The sequence below is a fragment of the Schistocerca serialis genome, chromosome 7 (assembly GCF_023864345.2).
Source record: "Schistocerca serialis cubense isolate TAMUIC-IGC-003099 chromosome 7, iqSchSeri2.2, whole genome shotgun sequence".
NCBI lineage: Eukaryota > Metazoa > Arthropoda > Insecta > Orthoptera > Acrididae > Schistocerca > Schistocerca serialis.
In genome coordinates this window covers 18,005,595-18,019,940 of record NC_064644.1, presented here as the reverse complement: position 1 = coordinate 18,019,940, position 14,346 = coordinate 18,005,595, and the positions used below count along the sequence as shown (strand labels likewise).

Sequence of the window (14,346 nt, the reverse complement as noted above, 5' to 3'; positions counted from 1 at the left end):
CGTTTTTCGCTGACAGTGCCGATAGCGCAGCGGCCAAGGTAACTCGCTGGGAATCGAAAACCCGGGTTGGAATCTCGAAGAAACCTAGCGGATGTTATTCTTTTCATTTGTATTTTCAATATCTCAATTGATAGGAATAGGAGGCTTAATAACGTAAGTAAATCAATAAGGAATGATAATAATAAGGTAGGCAAACTAATTTCCCAAATGCCGTGAGTTAGTAAAGTATTAAACTTTTAAGCCTCGCCACATGAAAACAACTCCGAGTAAGAGTGCTGCGAATTCCTCACGAGGGATCACAGATAACCAACCGCGCGACGCTTGTGTACAGCGAGCCACGGGACAGAATGCACGCGGGCAGAGTTATGTTGTCCCGGATGCCTCTTAGTCATATCGTAGTCGTGCACCTGGAAGAGTGAAGGTGTCCAGCACGAGCATAATAGAAGTCAATCGGAAAGAATTGTTTTCCGTCATTAGGCTGCCGCGAACCTCCGGATACATGTAGTGATTTTTCCGTCGTTAATGCGCCGAATGAAATAAGTTTTGTGAATGAATACAGTGTTCTTCCGTAAGTAACATATGACGAGTACTGTATGTTCTTTGTAGTAATTAGCTCGTCTGTTTATGCCGTAGTAACTAGTTATTGTTTGTTGTGTCATATGTTTCACGTGCATAATCTGAATAATGGAGGATGTACACCCTTCGACTAGCGCTGTAATATATAGTTGGGAGCCTGTCACAGACGATTGAAAGCGGGAAGTTACCGACGATGAGTTTTGGTTTGTAAAAGTGTTGTAAGACAGATGCATTTTCAATGCACTACCGGACGCAGGCAGTTCTGTTTCTCGGCGTTCGAGAAATTTATTTGCCTACCTTAATATTATAATTCTTTATTGATTTACTTACCTTATTAACCCTCCTATCCCTATCAATTGAGATATGGAAAAATACAAACGAAAAGAACATCCGCTAGGTTTCTTCGAGATTCAAACCCGGGTTCTCCGAATCCCAGACAATTACCTGGGCCGTTGCGGTATTGTTTTTTTTATTGTTCTCGTTTTGTTCGATTCATTTGTTCAGTGCGGATGTCCCATGACACCCATTCAAGTGCAGTGTTGAGCCGTTGACTCAGTTTTTTTATTACAGAGGGCAGCTAACCCTCTGACCGATCGTACTGAGCTACCGTGCCGGCGACTATCGGTGCTGTCGGCGAAAAGCGTTTACCAGGTGGGTACAGAAGCGGCAGTTGTAAAACTTTCTTACCTCGATTTCTGGAAAAGTATGCGTTTTCGGACCCCATACCTGATGATGAAAAATGCTCTATTTGCAAGTATCTATCGATCCCGCCAATTTTGAGTAGATTGCTCGTCATAACCTTCAGAGGCGATTTTCTCAAAAACGCGGGGGTATTGACCCAAAATATCTTAGATTCCTTCGTTTTAGGTTGTACACAAGCGACCTGCCAAATTACATTTGAGCCGAATCGGTTGGCCGTGTCCGAGGCCTCCCCCTTGTGAGATCGGCCACGATGTGAGTGTGTGTACCGCGCACGCCCCGGACACGAGCGGCGACGCCTGGCTGCTGACGTCTCAGGCCGCAGTTCCGGCAGTGCGGCAGCGGCAGCGGCCTCCAGCTCCGCGTCGCCGGCTGGCCGCTCGGGGGTGACCGCCCATTGTCTGCGGGCCTCCACCTTGGCCCACATAGTGTGGGCGGCAAGGGGCGGCGGTCTCGGGTTACCGCACCGCACAGCGGCGCGGGCCCGTTACGAAGCCCGTCTGGCCCACTTTCGGAGCAGGTAGCGCCGTCTGCGTAATCTGCGACACGTGAGCTCGCACCGTTGTAACCAGCATGTATTCACTGTACGACGTACAGGGTAAGCCACGGATACCACAGAACACACGGCAGGGATCCCGAGGTGTACGCGAAGTACCAAGCCGCTGCGCTGACGTCGCAGTGAACCAAACGAGGCCCACGAGAAAGACAGGCCGCGGCGCGTACGTCACGAACGCAGGCCTGTGAACTCGCTCGCTCGCTCAACTGAGCAGACAAGATGCGTTTCTATACCTGTTAACTCGCAGCTGGGCGTGTACGTACTAACGAGAATTGCATCTTCTACTGGAATCTGCTATTATGAAATCTTATTGATTAACAGGCTACAACAAATGGTTCAAATAGCTCTGAGCACTATGGGACTTAACATCTGAGGTCATCAGTCCCCTAGACTTAAAACTACTTAAACCTAACTACCCTAAGGACAACACACACATCCATGCCCGAGGCAGGATTCGAACCTGCGACCGTATCAGCAGCGCGGTTCCGGACTGAAGCGCCTAGAACCGCTCGGCCACGACGGCCGGTAGTGTACAACAAAATTTAATTTAAGATCAGTACTAGATATAAATGGTATAACGGCTTGTTTATGGCATTGAGTTTCTTCTGCTTAACAGTCCTCATTTCATTCAAGAAGTGGTGCCTTTTGCAACTAATAATCATTTTGGCTACCAATCCAGTTTGTGGGACCGCATATCAATAGCACTTTCCACTTCCGCAATATTTGGGGTGCACGTTTTAGGTGATTCGCCCTGTATATCCGAGTCTGAGTCGCACTACTTTGGATACATGCTGCAGCAGTGCACTCAAACTGGATCTTTTTGATTGTCGCTTATAAAATTAAAACATTATCAGAAGTCTTGGACTTACCCGGACCCGGTACATGGCCAGTACCAGTGTCGATAACAGACAAAAATCGTCAAGGTTCTTGACTCTCGGGATGCACGACATGTCTGCACACACAATTAAGTTTGTACGGAAATCTCAGAGCCTCAATCCTACTAGCACCTGGCCAATTTTTCGATTTAATTTACATTTCAAAATTGAGGAAATTCTACTGATGATGATGACGCTTTGTGTTATGGTTTTGTGCATCAGCCGTCTAGCTTGGAGCAGTCCTAGCCACTTGTAGGTGTCATTTCCACCTTTTGTTACGATTATTGTTACTAGTAATGCAAGCATTTGTTATAGATTACTTCACCTAACAAGTTTTGAGGATCTTATAAATAGTAACAAATGCTATCTACGTAGCCAAAAGTAAAAAATTGTGCAAATGGCTCTGAGCACTATGCGACTTAACTTCTGAGGTCATCAGTCCCCTAGAACGTAGAACTACTTAAACCTAACTAACCTACGGACATCACACACATCCATGCCCGAGGCAGGATTCGAACCTGCGACCGGAGCGGTCGCTCGGCTCCAGACCGTAGCGCCTAGAACCTCTCGGCCACAACGGCCGGCGGCCAAAAGTCGTAGGATGCTTTGTCACATTTGAAGGTATCCCCTGTATGAAGCGCCATTGTTACGACTAGAAGCAGCATATGGCGCCACTGTAGACATCATATCTCTGCTACGGACAGGTGTGTAGTTAACAATTGAGAGCACTTCACGATTTAACCGATTTTTAACGTGGGATGTCATGATGGGTCATTTTATGTTCGAAAGCTAAAGAATTCACGTAATTGAACCAATACAGTCGGGGGCATTATTCGAACTGGGAAGAAATTCATTATGGGTTTCACCAAGCCTCAATGTCAGGTCCACTATTGTTCGTTGATTGTTACCCTTTGGCCTAAAATTTCTTGGGCTTCGCCAAGTCCCCCTTACATAATCAGTAGGAGGCTGCAGCACAGCTTACCACAATGTCTGCTGGGTAGAATCTGAGGATCAGCAGTGACGCATCGGTCGGAGCAGTGCCAAAGGTCTCTGTGTAATCTGAGGAACACATCCCTCTGTGCAGGTCGCTCCGCACCCACCAAAGTCTGTGGTGGAAGTCAAAATGGCGTCATGATTGGTTGTCACTGCATGCAGTGATAGCTTCTGGTTTGCCTAACGGCAAGATGCTGGCTATTTGTGGTAGTCTCAGTGTCCTACATTTACATCTACATCTACATTTATAATCCGCAAGCCACCCAACGGTGTGTGGCGGAGGGCACTTTACGTGCCACTGTCATTACCTCCCTTTCCTGTTCCAGTCGCGTATGGTTCGCGGGAAGAACGACTGTCTGAAAGCCTCCGTGCGCGCTCTAATCTCTCTAATTTTACATTCGTGATCTCCTCGGGAGGTATAAGTAGGGGGAAGCAATATATTCGATACCTCATCCAGAAACGCACCCTCTCGAAACCTGGCGAGCAAGCTACACCGCGATGCAGAGCGCCTCTCTTGCAGAGTCTGCCACTTGAGTTTGTTAAACATCTCCGTAACGCTATCACGGTTACCAAATAACCCTGTGACGAAACGCGCCGCTCTTCATTGGATCTTCTCTATCTCCTCTGTCAACCCGACCTGGAACGGATCCCACACTGATGAGCAAAACTCAAGTATAGGTCGAACAAGTGTTTTGTAAGCCACCTCCTTTGTTGATGGACTACACTTTCTAAGCACTCTCCCAATGAATCTCAACCTGGTACCCGCCTTACCAACAATTAATTTTATATGATCATTCCACTTCAAATCGTTCCGCACGCATACTCCCAAATATTTTACAGAAGTAACTGCTACCAGTGTTTGTTCCGCTATCATATAATCATACAATAAAGGATCCTTCTTTCTATGTATTCGCAATACATTACATTTGTCTATGGTAAGGGTCAGTTGCCACTCCCTGCACCAAGTGCCTATCCGCTGCAGATCTTCCTGCATTTCGCTACAATTTTCTAATGCTGCAACTTCTCTGTATACTACAGCATCATCCGCGAAAAGCCGCATGGAACTTCCGACACTATCTACTAGGTCATTTACATATATTGTGAAAAGCAATGGTCCCATAACACTCCCCTGTGGCACGCCAGAGGTTACACTAACGTCTGTAGACGTCTCTCCATTGATAACAACATGCTGTGTTCTGTTTGCTAAAAACTCTTCAATCCAGCCACACAGCTGGTTCGACATTCCGTAGGCTCTTACTTTGTTTAGCAGGCGACAGTGCGGAACTGCATCGAACGCCTTCCGGAAGTCAAGAAAAATAGCATCTACCTGGGAGCCTGTATCTAATATTTTCTGAGTCTCATGAACAAATAAAGCGAGTTGGGTCTCACACGATCGCTGTTTCCGGAATCCATGTTGATTCCTACATAGTAGATTCTGGGTTTCCAAAAACGACATGATACTCGAGCAAAAAACATGTTCTAAAATTCTACAACAGATCGACGTCAGAGATATAGGTCTATAGTTTTGCGCATCTGCTCGACGACCCTTCTTGAAGACTGGGACTATCTGTGCTCTTTTCCAATCATTTGGAACCCTCCGTTCCTCTAGAGACTTGCGGCACACGGCTGTTAGAAGGGGGGCAAGTTCTTTCGCGTACTCTGTGTAGAATCGAATTGGTATCCCGTCAGGTCCAGTGGACTTTCCTCTATTGAGTGATTCCAGTTGCTTTTCTATTCCTTGGACCGTGTGAAGATACACTGTTCCTCCAGCTGGACTCAAGGAATCGCTGATAGAGATGTTTTACGAGGGTCACTCCAAAAGAAATGCACACTATTTTTTTAATCCATCTTTTATTTTACATGTTTGAAAGTTTTACAGTATTTACAGCATTTTAGTTTCTTCACATAACTTCCATCCCTCTCAACTGCCTTACGCCGTCTTAGAACCAGCGCCTGTATACGCGCACGGTAAAATTCTGGACCAACCTGTTGGGGCTACTGTTTGGTAGCGTGCACAAGGGATTCATCATCTTCAAACCTTGTTCCACGAAGAGAGTCTTTCAGTTTCCCAAAGAGAAGATAGTCACATGGAGCCAGGTCAGGACTGTAAGGTGGGTGTTTCAGTGTTGTCCATCCGAGTTTTGTGATCGCTTCCGTGGTTTTTTGACTGGCATGTGGTCGTGCATTGTCGTGCAACAGCAAAACATCCTGCTCTTGCCGCTGTGGTCGAACACGACACAGTCGAGCTTGAAGTTTCTTCAGTGTCGTCACATATGCATCAGAATTTGTGGTTCCACTTGTTATGATGTCCACAAGCAAGAGTCCTTCGGAATCAAAAAACACCGTAACCATAATTTTTCCAGCAGAAGGTGTGGTTTTGAATTATTTTTTTTCCCTTGGGTGAATTTGCATGATGCCACTCTATTTATTGCCTCTTCGTCTCTGGTGAAAAATGATGGAGCCATGTTTCATCACCTGTTACAATTCTTCCAAGAAATTCATCTCCACCATTCTCGTACTGTTCCAAAAGTTCTCTGCATACCGTTTTTTTGTTTCTTTGTGAGCCACTGTCAACATCCTGGGAACCCACCTGTCACAAACCTTTTTTAACGCCAACTCTTTTAGTATTCTGCAAACACTTCCTTCCCCGATCCCAACGTAGCGTGACAATTCGTTCACTGTGATGTGTCTGTCAGCAGTCACCAATTCGTTAACTCTCTGCACATTGTCTGGATTATGGGCAGTACGAGGCCTGCCGCTGCGAAGACAATCCTCAATATTGCCGGGCCCGCTTTCATCAGGTAACCTGCTTGTCGACCGACTAAACTGTACTGCGATCGGCAGCAACATCTCCATACACCTTTTTCAACCTCTTGTGGATGTTTCCCACTGTCTCGTTTTCACAGCACAGGAACTCTATGACAGCACGTTGCTTCTGACGAACATCAAGTCTAGCAACCATCTTGAAGACATGCTGTGACGGCGCCACTCACGGGAACAGGTTGAATTAAGTTTGAAAACAAGCGGGAATGATGTATCTACACACTGTAAAACTTTCACACATGCAGAATGAAAACTGTATTTTTACAAAAATAGTGTGCATTTCTTTTGGAGTGACAATCGTATAATTGAACTGTAGGATTTCTAAGTAAGGAAAGTTGACGTTTAAGGAGTATATGTGTGGGTTTCTGTGGGACTATGGTTAGTTTGTCGTTTACGCTTCATTGCTGCATCCGGAAGAGGTCCCCACTCGCCACCTCCTCCAAGTGATCTCTCGAGTACCCCGACACCACAGCCAAGACTTTATCGGCATACGCCACCATTCCATCGACTTGGTCATCTTCTTACAGTTGGCACAAGAGTGGTTAAATTGTCAAATCCCAAAATACCGGCTCACAAATCGACGCCTGTGGGCACACTTTAGTAGTTCTTTTTTTTTAAGATTCCAGACCAGACAGTTGCGGTTACGAGATGACGTGTTTACAGTTTTCGCTTTGCCGCGTGTACTGAGGTGGTGGTGTGGTGTGTCGCAGGTACCGGCCCCGCCGCCCCCGCTGCCGCCATGCCGCCCCCGCGGCTGCGCCCGCCCGCGCCCTACCTGCTGCTGGCGGCGTCGCTGCTGCTGTCGTCCGCCGCCCCCGCCTCGGCGGCGCGCCAGAAGCCGGTGTCGGCGCCGGCGGCGGCGGCGTCGCTGCAGAACACGCTGCGGCTGGGCGCGGGCATCAACGTGTTCAGCCGGTACGGCTACCTGAGCATCAGCATGCGCGTGGTCCCGCGCAACGACTCTGACGGCGGCTGGCTGTTCCGCGAGCCCACCGTCGACGTCTTCACGCCGGACAGCCTGGTGGCGGCGCCGGCGGCGGCGCTGCAGTCGCCCCTGGCTCCGGGGCGCGGGCCGCAGCCCGTCTTCCAGGTCAGCCCGTCCGCTCTGCTGACGCCGTGCGCGCGCCTCCTCGGCCGCTGGCTCGTCTGCGCCCGGCACCTTAGCGTCGTCGTCCCCCACCCCGCCGTCGTCCTCGCCCGCTCGCCCGCGCAGGAGTCCGCGCTGCTCGTAAGCCGCGCCGTGCCGGGCCTTCGCCGGGGGTCCTCCGCGCTCCTCTGTCTCCACCTGTAGTTTCTTCTTTCTTAGCATCGGTGCCTCCGTGGCTTGTCTGTGGGTGTATTACAAGAAGTTTCCAGAAAGTAAATTTCCTAGATCACAAAATAACCCACACACTCGGGGAGGTGGGGGTGCACGTGAGCTGAGCTCGCGCAAAATAACGTGGCACCTGCGCAGGAACGCATCGTCGTCCTCAGGGCTGCGCGTGTCCATCTACATCTACATGGATACTCTGCAAATCACATTTAAGTGTCTGGCACAAGGTTCATCGAACCACCTTCACAATTCTCTATTATTCCAATCTCGTATAGCGCGCGGAAAGAATGAACACCTATATCTTTCCGCACCAGCTCTGATTTCCCTTATTTTATCGTGGTGATCGTTCCGCCGTATGTAGGTCGGTGTCAACAAAATATTTTCGCATTCGGAGCAGAAAGTTGGTGATTGGAATTTCGTGAGAAGATTCCGCCGCAATGAAAAACGTCTTTCTTGTAACGATTTCCAGCCCAAATCCTGTATCATTTCTGTGACACTTTCTCCCATATTTCGCGATAATACAAAACGTGCTGTCCTCCTTTGAACTTTTTCAATGTACTCCGTCAGTCCTATCTGGTAAGGATCCCACACCGCGCAGTAGTAATCTAAAAGAGGACGGACAAGCGTAGTGTAACTTCCTGGCAGATTAAAACTGTGTGCCCGACCGAGAATCCAACTCGGGACCTTTGCCTTTCTCGGACAAGTGCTCTACCAACTGAGCTACCGAAGCACGACTCACGCCCGGTACTCACGGCTTTACTTCTGCCAGTACCTCGTCTCCTACCTTCCAAACTTTACAGAAGCTCTCCTGCGAACCTTGCAGAACTAGCACTCCTGAAAGAAAGGATATTGTGGAGACATGGCTTAGCCACAGCCTGGGGGATGTTTCCAGAATGAGATTTTCACTCTGCAGCGGAGTGTGCGCTGATATGAAACTTCCTGGCAGATTAAAACTGTGTGCCCGACCGAGACTCGAACTCGGGACCTTTGCGAAGGCAATCTGCCAGGAAGTTTCATATCAGCGCACACTCCGCTGCAGAGTGAAAATCTCATTCAAGCGTAGTGTAGGCAGTCTCCGTAGTAACTCTGTTACATTTTCTAAGTGTCCTGCCAATAAAACGCTACCTTTGGTTAGCCTTCCCCACAACATTTTCTATGTCTTCTTTGCAATTTAAGTTGGTCGTAATTCTAATACCTAGGTATTTAGTTCAATTTACGGCTTTTACAAGTTTAACGAGTTCCTTTTAGTACTCATGTGGATGACCTCACACTTTTCGTTGTTTAGGGTGAACTGCCACTTTTCGCACCATTCAGATATTTTTTTCTAAATCGTTTTGCAGTTTGTTTTGATCTTCTGATGACTTTATTAGTCGACGAACGACAGCGTCATCTGCAAACAACCAAAGACGGCTGCTCAGATTGTCTCCCAAATCGTTTACATAGATAAGGAACAGCAAAGGGCCTATAACACTGCCTTGGGGAACGCCTGAAATCACTTCTGTTTTACTCGATGACTTTCCGTCAGTTACTACGAACTGTGACCTCTCTGATAGGAAATCGCAAATCCAGTCACATAACTGAGACGATATTCCAACCCGCTTTTCCGGAGGCGTGGCTGACTCAGCTGCTCGTCACCTACTGACCTGCACACATTGAGTGCTCTCATTGTTCTCTCTTTGCTACGTAGAATTTCACGCCAGTTTTCGTGCACCATAGGTGCAGGAAGAATGTTCTTCAGAATCGCGCATGTGTAGTTTAATGGAATGACATTAAATTTTTGTCACAGGGGGAAATCGGGAAGCAAAAATCTCATTAAAACTGTGTTGAAACGATTGCAGGAACAGCAGTTCCCATTATAATCTCGCAATAAAGAGGATAAAGGAGCAGGATAAAACTTCCGCCTACACTCTAAGGAAAAAAAACAAACAAAAAGACCAATGCACCCTGAAACAATTACCAGAATGGGACGGAAATCGATAGATGTGACGTACATCTATAGATAAACGATGATTACAGTTTAAAATAATTGGATGATTTATTCAAGAGAAAGAGCGTCACAAATTGAGCAAGTGAAAAATGCATTTGTCCACGTCTGGCCCTTATGCAAGCAGATTTTCAAGTAGGAATTGATTGATAGAGCTGTTGGACGTCTGCCAAATTATGTCCAATTGGCTTGTTAGCTCGTCCAAATCCCGAGTTGGTTGTAGAGTACTGGCCATAATGCCCAAAAGTTCTCAGTTGGAGAGAGATGCTTGCTGGCCAGTGTAGGGCTTGGCAAGCACGAAGACAAGCTGTAGGTCTGGCTGTGGGCGGCGGATATTATCTTTCTGAAATGTAAGCCCATGATGGCGGACCATGAAGGGCAAGAAAATGTGGCGTAGAACGTCGTCGACGTTCTGCTTTCCTGTAAGGGTGCCATGGATTACAACCAAAGCGGTCCTGCTATGAAATGAAATGGCATCCCAGACGCCTCCTGGTTGTGAGATGGTGATGTTTGTTTTGTGGGGCGCTCAACTGCGCGGTTACCAGCGCCCATACAAATTCCCAACCTTTGCTCAGTCCAATCTCGCCACCTTCATGAATGATGATGAAATGATGAGGACAACACAAACACCCAGTCATCTCGAGGCAGGTGAAAATCCCTGACCCCGCCGGGAATCATGGTTCTGAGGCCGTATGGTGGGCGATGTTGGTATTCCACAGCTGTCCAGGGCGTCCTCACCACGTCTTTGCTGGTCAGTGAGGCTCAGTTCGAGGTGCGACTGATCACTGAAGGCAGCTCTACCCCAGTCAATGAGATTGTAGGCCGAATGTGCCCAACACCACTTCAGGCGGGCTTTTTGGTGTACAGAGGTAAATGGCAGTCGGCGGAAGGGACGCTGTGAGCTCAGCCCCCTTTCTGTGAAGCACCTGTTATTGGTGCTTGTCCTCAGTGAAGCACCAGTTGCACGTTCTTTCAATGATGATGAAGAATCCGGGACTCCGAGTGCCTCTCTGACGATTGCTTGCTCCCAGTACGTCGACTGCTTCCTTCTTGATGTTATGTTCAGCAGTGGTTCAACAATTCCTGCAAACATCGCCGAATAGTGGGAACACTCCAGTTCAACTGTCGACTAATTTGCCGATTACTCCAACCGGCTACTTTGAGACAACAGCGCGTCCTATGCTCAAATTCTGACATCCGCCTATACTGTTCATGTGCATAGTTAAAGCCCAACTGAGTGCTTGACGCTTTAGCTTGTGCTTTTTCCCATAGTGAGGCAGGGTCGGCATGGTTAATCGGATTTGGCAATGGTAGTGGAAGGGGTGGCCGGATGCCCTTCCTGCCACCACCCTGTACCCCCTGGGACGGAATTAGTGTACCCCAACTGTCTGCGACTAGTGTAATCCATAGAATAGGACGAAAGTGTTCCAATGTCTACGAGCCGTGTAACTGAGGCGGGAAGTGGGGACCAGCCCGGTATTTACCTAGGGGGATGTGGAAAACCGCCCAAAACCCACATCCAGGCCGGCCGGCACACCGGCTGTCGTCGTTAATCCGACAGGTGGATTCGATCCGGGGCCAACGCGCCTACCCGAGTCCAGGAAGCAGCGCGTTAGCGCTTTCGGCTAACCTGGCGGGTAGATAATGTCCAACTGAGTACACAGAATAAATTTCGCAAGGACTTTATGCCCTTTTTACTGCCCCTGCCAGCCGCACAGTGAAATTGCGCTGTGGCGTTACACATTCATCCACAGACCGCTGTGCCATTTCAAAGGAACGATCCCGGCATTTGCCTGAATCGATTTAGAGTGATCACGAGAAATCCAAATCAGTATTGCCGGACGCGATCTTGAACCGTTGTTCTCGTGAATGCGAGTCCAGTGTGCTAACCACTGTGCCACCTCGCTTGGTAAAGTTTTCCGGGATGAAGTTGGGAGCGATGTGCGGCACGCGATGCTTTCGCTGCCTGCTACGTCATCTTGTTGTCTTGTCAGTCCAGTGGGAACACAACTATTGCACATCTAAGTGTCACATAGTGCGAAATTTAGTGCAGTGTGTCGCATTGTCTTTGTTGTGGCATCATTGGGATCTGCGCCTAACGGTTAGTAATGCAGTGAACAATGCTACCACACACAGCTCAACCCATCACAGTATCTAAATCGTCGTATAGGTTTTACGTCACTACATCAATTCTTTACAATAGTAGCAATGTACAGTTAGTTTATTGTTGCTGTCAAATGGTGAGACTTGTAGCTTTAACAGTTACGGGCTTTAGGTAATTAACGACGGGTATTGGAAGTTAGCCGCCTACATCGTTAGCCCTCTATCGCAGTTCCGTAGTGAAAGTCATTCTCACACCTTCTGTTCTGCCCCACAGTGCTGTGCTCCTGGAGTGTTAACACAGTCGAGCTACTAAAAACGACCTACTTCACTGCCCCTAACGCGTCTTTTGTGATTTCTGGTAAAAAGGATGGCACGAAATGAAGTAAAGAACACACAGCGTGTATTAAAAAGAATCATCCGATTTGCCTCGTGTATATTTCTGAAACTAATAAACATGTACAATGAATTTTGTTTTTCGATGAACGGGAAACTCAGTTTTTTTTTTCATACCTTTTCATAGGTGTTAAGTATGCCCCCCTTGAGATGCACGGCATATGTCTGTGCGGTATTCAGATTGTTCCCACACTGTAGCGAGCATGCCTTGAGTTACAGCTTCCACAGATGCTGTTACCCTATGTCTCAGTTCATTCATTGTTGTTGGTAACGGAGGCACATAAACAGAGTCTTTTATAAACCCCCACAAGAAATAATCACAAACAGTCAGGTCTGGTGACCTTGGAAGCCGGTAGTGTAAGGCTGAATCATTTGGTCCAATGCGACGGATCTATTGTTCAGTAATCCTTTGATTTGAAAACTCCTGCACTTCCAGATGCCAGTGTGGCAGTGCCCCATCCCGTTGGTAAACGAAGCTTCGAATCAGTCTTCCAGCTGTGGGAAAAGAAAGTTTTCAAGCATATCGAGATATATGCTCCCTGCAACAGTCTTCACGGCAAAGAAAATTGGACCATACCCCTTTTCCCATGAAGCTGCTCAAAACACATTAAGTTTTGGAGAGTCCCTCTCACGTTGTACAGCTGTATGTGGTTTTCTGTAACCCGTATTCTCACATTATGACGGTCCACCTTTCCGTTTAAATAGAATGTTGCCTCGTCACTATACACTAAACGTGGAAGAAAACTTGGCGAGAACGAAATCACAGAACCCCAAACGCTGTTATTTGTTACCTTCACGAAGAGCTTGCAGTAGCTGAATTTTGTATGGTTTCGTGTGTAAACGTCGACGCAACGCACCCCAGCCGGGCATCGGTGGCATGTTGAGCTGTCGAGCTGCACGGCGAACGTATTTCTGCGGACTCCTTGCCAAAGTATGGTGCATGCGTTCGACGTCTGTTTCGGACACTCGGGAGCACTCCGGCCAATTGCCTTTACACAAACAACCTGTTTCCCGGAATTGTTCATGCCATCGTCCAACGTTCTGTGCTGTAAGAGGATCCACAGCATACCTAGCACGCCTAGTCACACTCAACAGTTAGTAGTGACCAGCACTGCGCGAAACAAAGAACACAAAACGCTTCTGTTGTCCGGACACCATTTTTACTAGAACTGAAGTGGGCGCAAACTTTTGAAACGTAGCGGGAACCATGTAAAACTCGAGAGTCTGCTCGTTCCAACTGTAAGCTGTTCACTCACATAACTCAAATTATGTAATACACAACTGGCCATTAAAACTGCTACACGAAGAAGAAATGCAGATGATAAACGGGTATTCATTAGACAAATATACTAGAACTGACATGTGATTACATTTTCACGCAATTTGGGTGCATAGATCCTGAGAAATCAGTACTCAGAACCACCACCTCTCGCCGTAATAGCGGCCTTGATACGCCTGCGCAAAGAGTCAAACAGAGCTTGGATGGCGTGTACAGCTGCCCATGCAACTTCAACACGATACCACTGTTCATCAAGAGTAGTGACTGGCCTATTGTGACGAGCCAGTTGCTCGACCACCATTGATCAGGCGTTTTCAATTGGTGACAGATCTGGAGAATGTGCTGGCCAGGCCAGCAGTAGAACATTTTCTTTATACAGAAAAGCCCGTACAGGACCTGCAACATGCGGTCGTACATTATCCTGCTGAAATGTAGGGTTTCGCAGGGATCGAATGAACGGTAGAGCCACGGGTCGTAACACATCTGAAATGTAACGTCCACTGTTCAAAGTGCCGTCAATGCGAACGACAGTTGACCGAGACGTGTAACCAATGGCACCCCATACCATCAAGCTGGGTGATACGCCAGTATGGCGATGACGAATACACGCGTCCAATGTGCGTTCACCGCGATGTCGCCAAACACGGATGCGACCATAATTATGCTGTAAACAGAACCTGGATTCATCCGAAAAAATGACGTTTTGCCATTCGTGCACCCAGGTTCGTCGTCGAGTACACCATCGCAGGTGCT

General features: G+C 47.8%; 1 protein-coding gene across 3 annotated transcripts in view; it reads left to right on the top strand.

The window, feature by feature from the left end:
* Nucleotides 1-14,346, top strand: part of LOC126412623 (torso-like protein) — a 518,977-nt gene that overhangs the window by 401,883 nt on the left and 102,748 nt on the right. For all 3 annotated transcript variants that reach the window (XM_050082296.1, XM_050082297.1, XM_050082298.1), the window contains exon 3: nt 7,233-7,612. In XM_050082296.1, coding sequence (XP_049938253.1) covers nt 7,262-7,612 — 351 coding nt within the window. In that variant the 5' untranslated portion in view covers nt 7,233-7,261. The remainder of the gene's footprint in view (nt 1-7,232; nt 7,613-14,346) is intronic.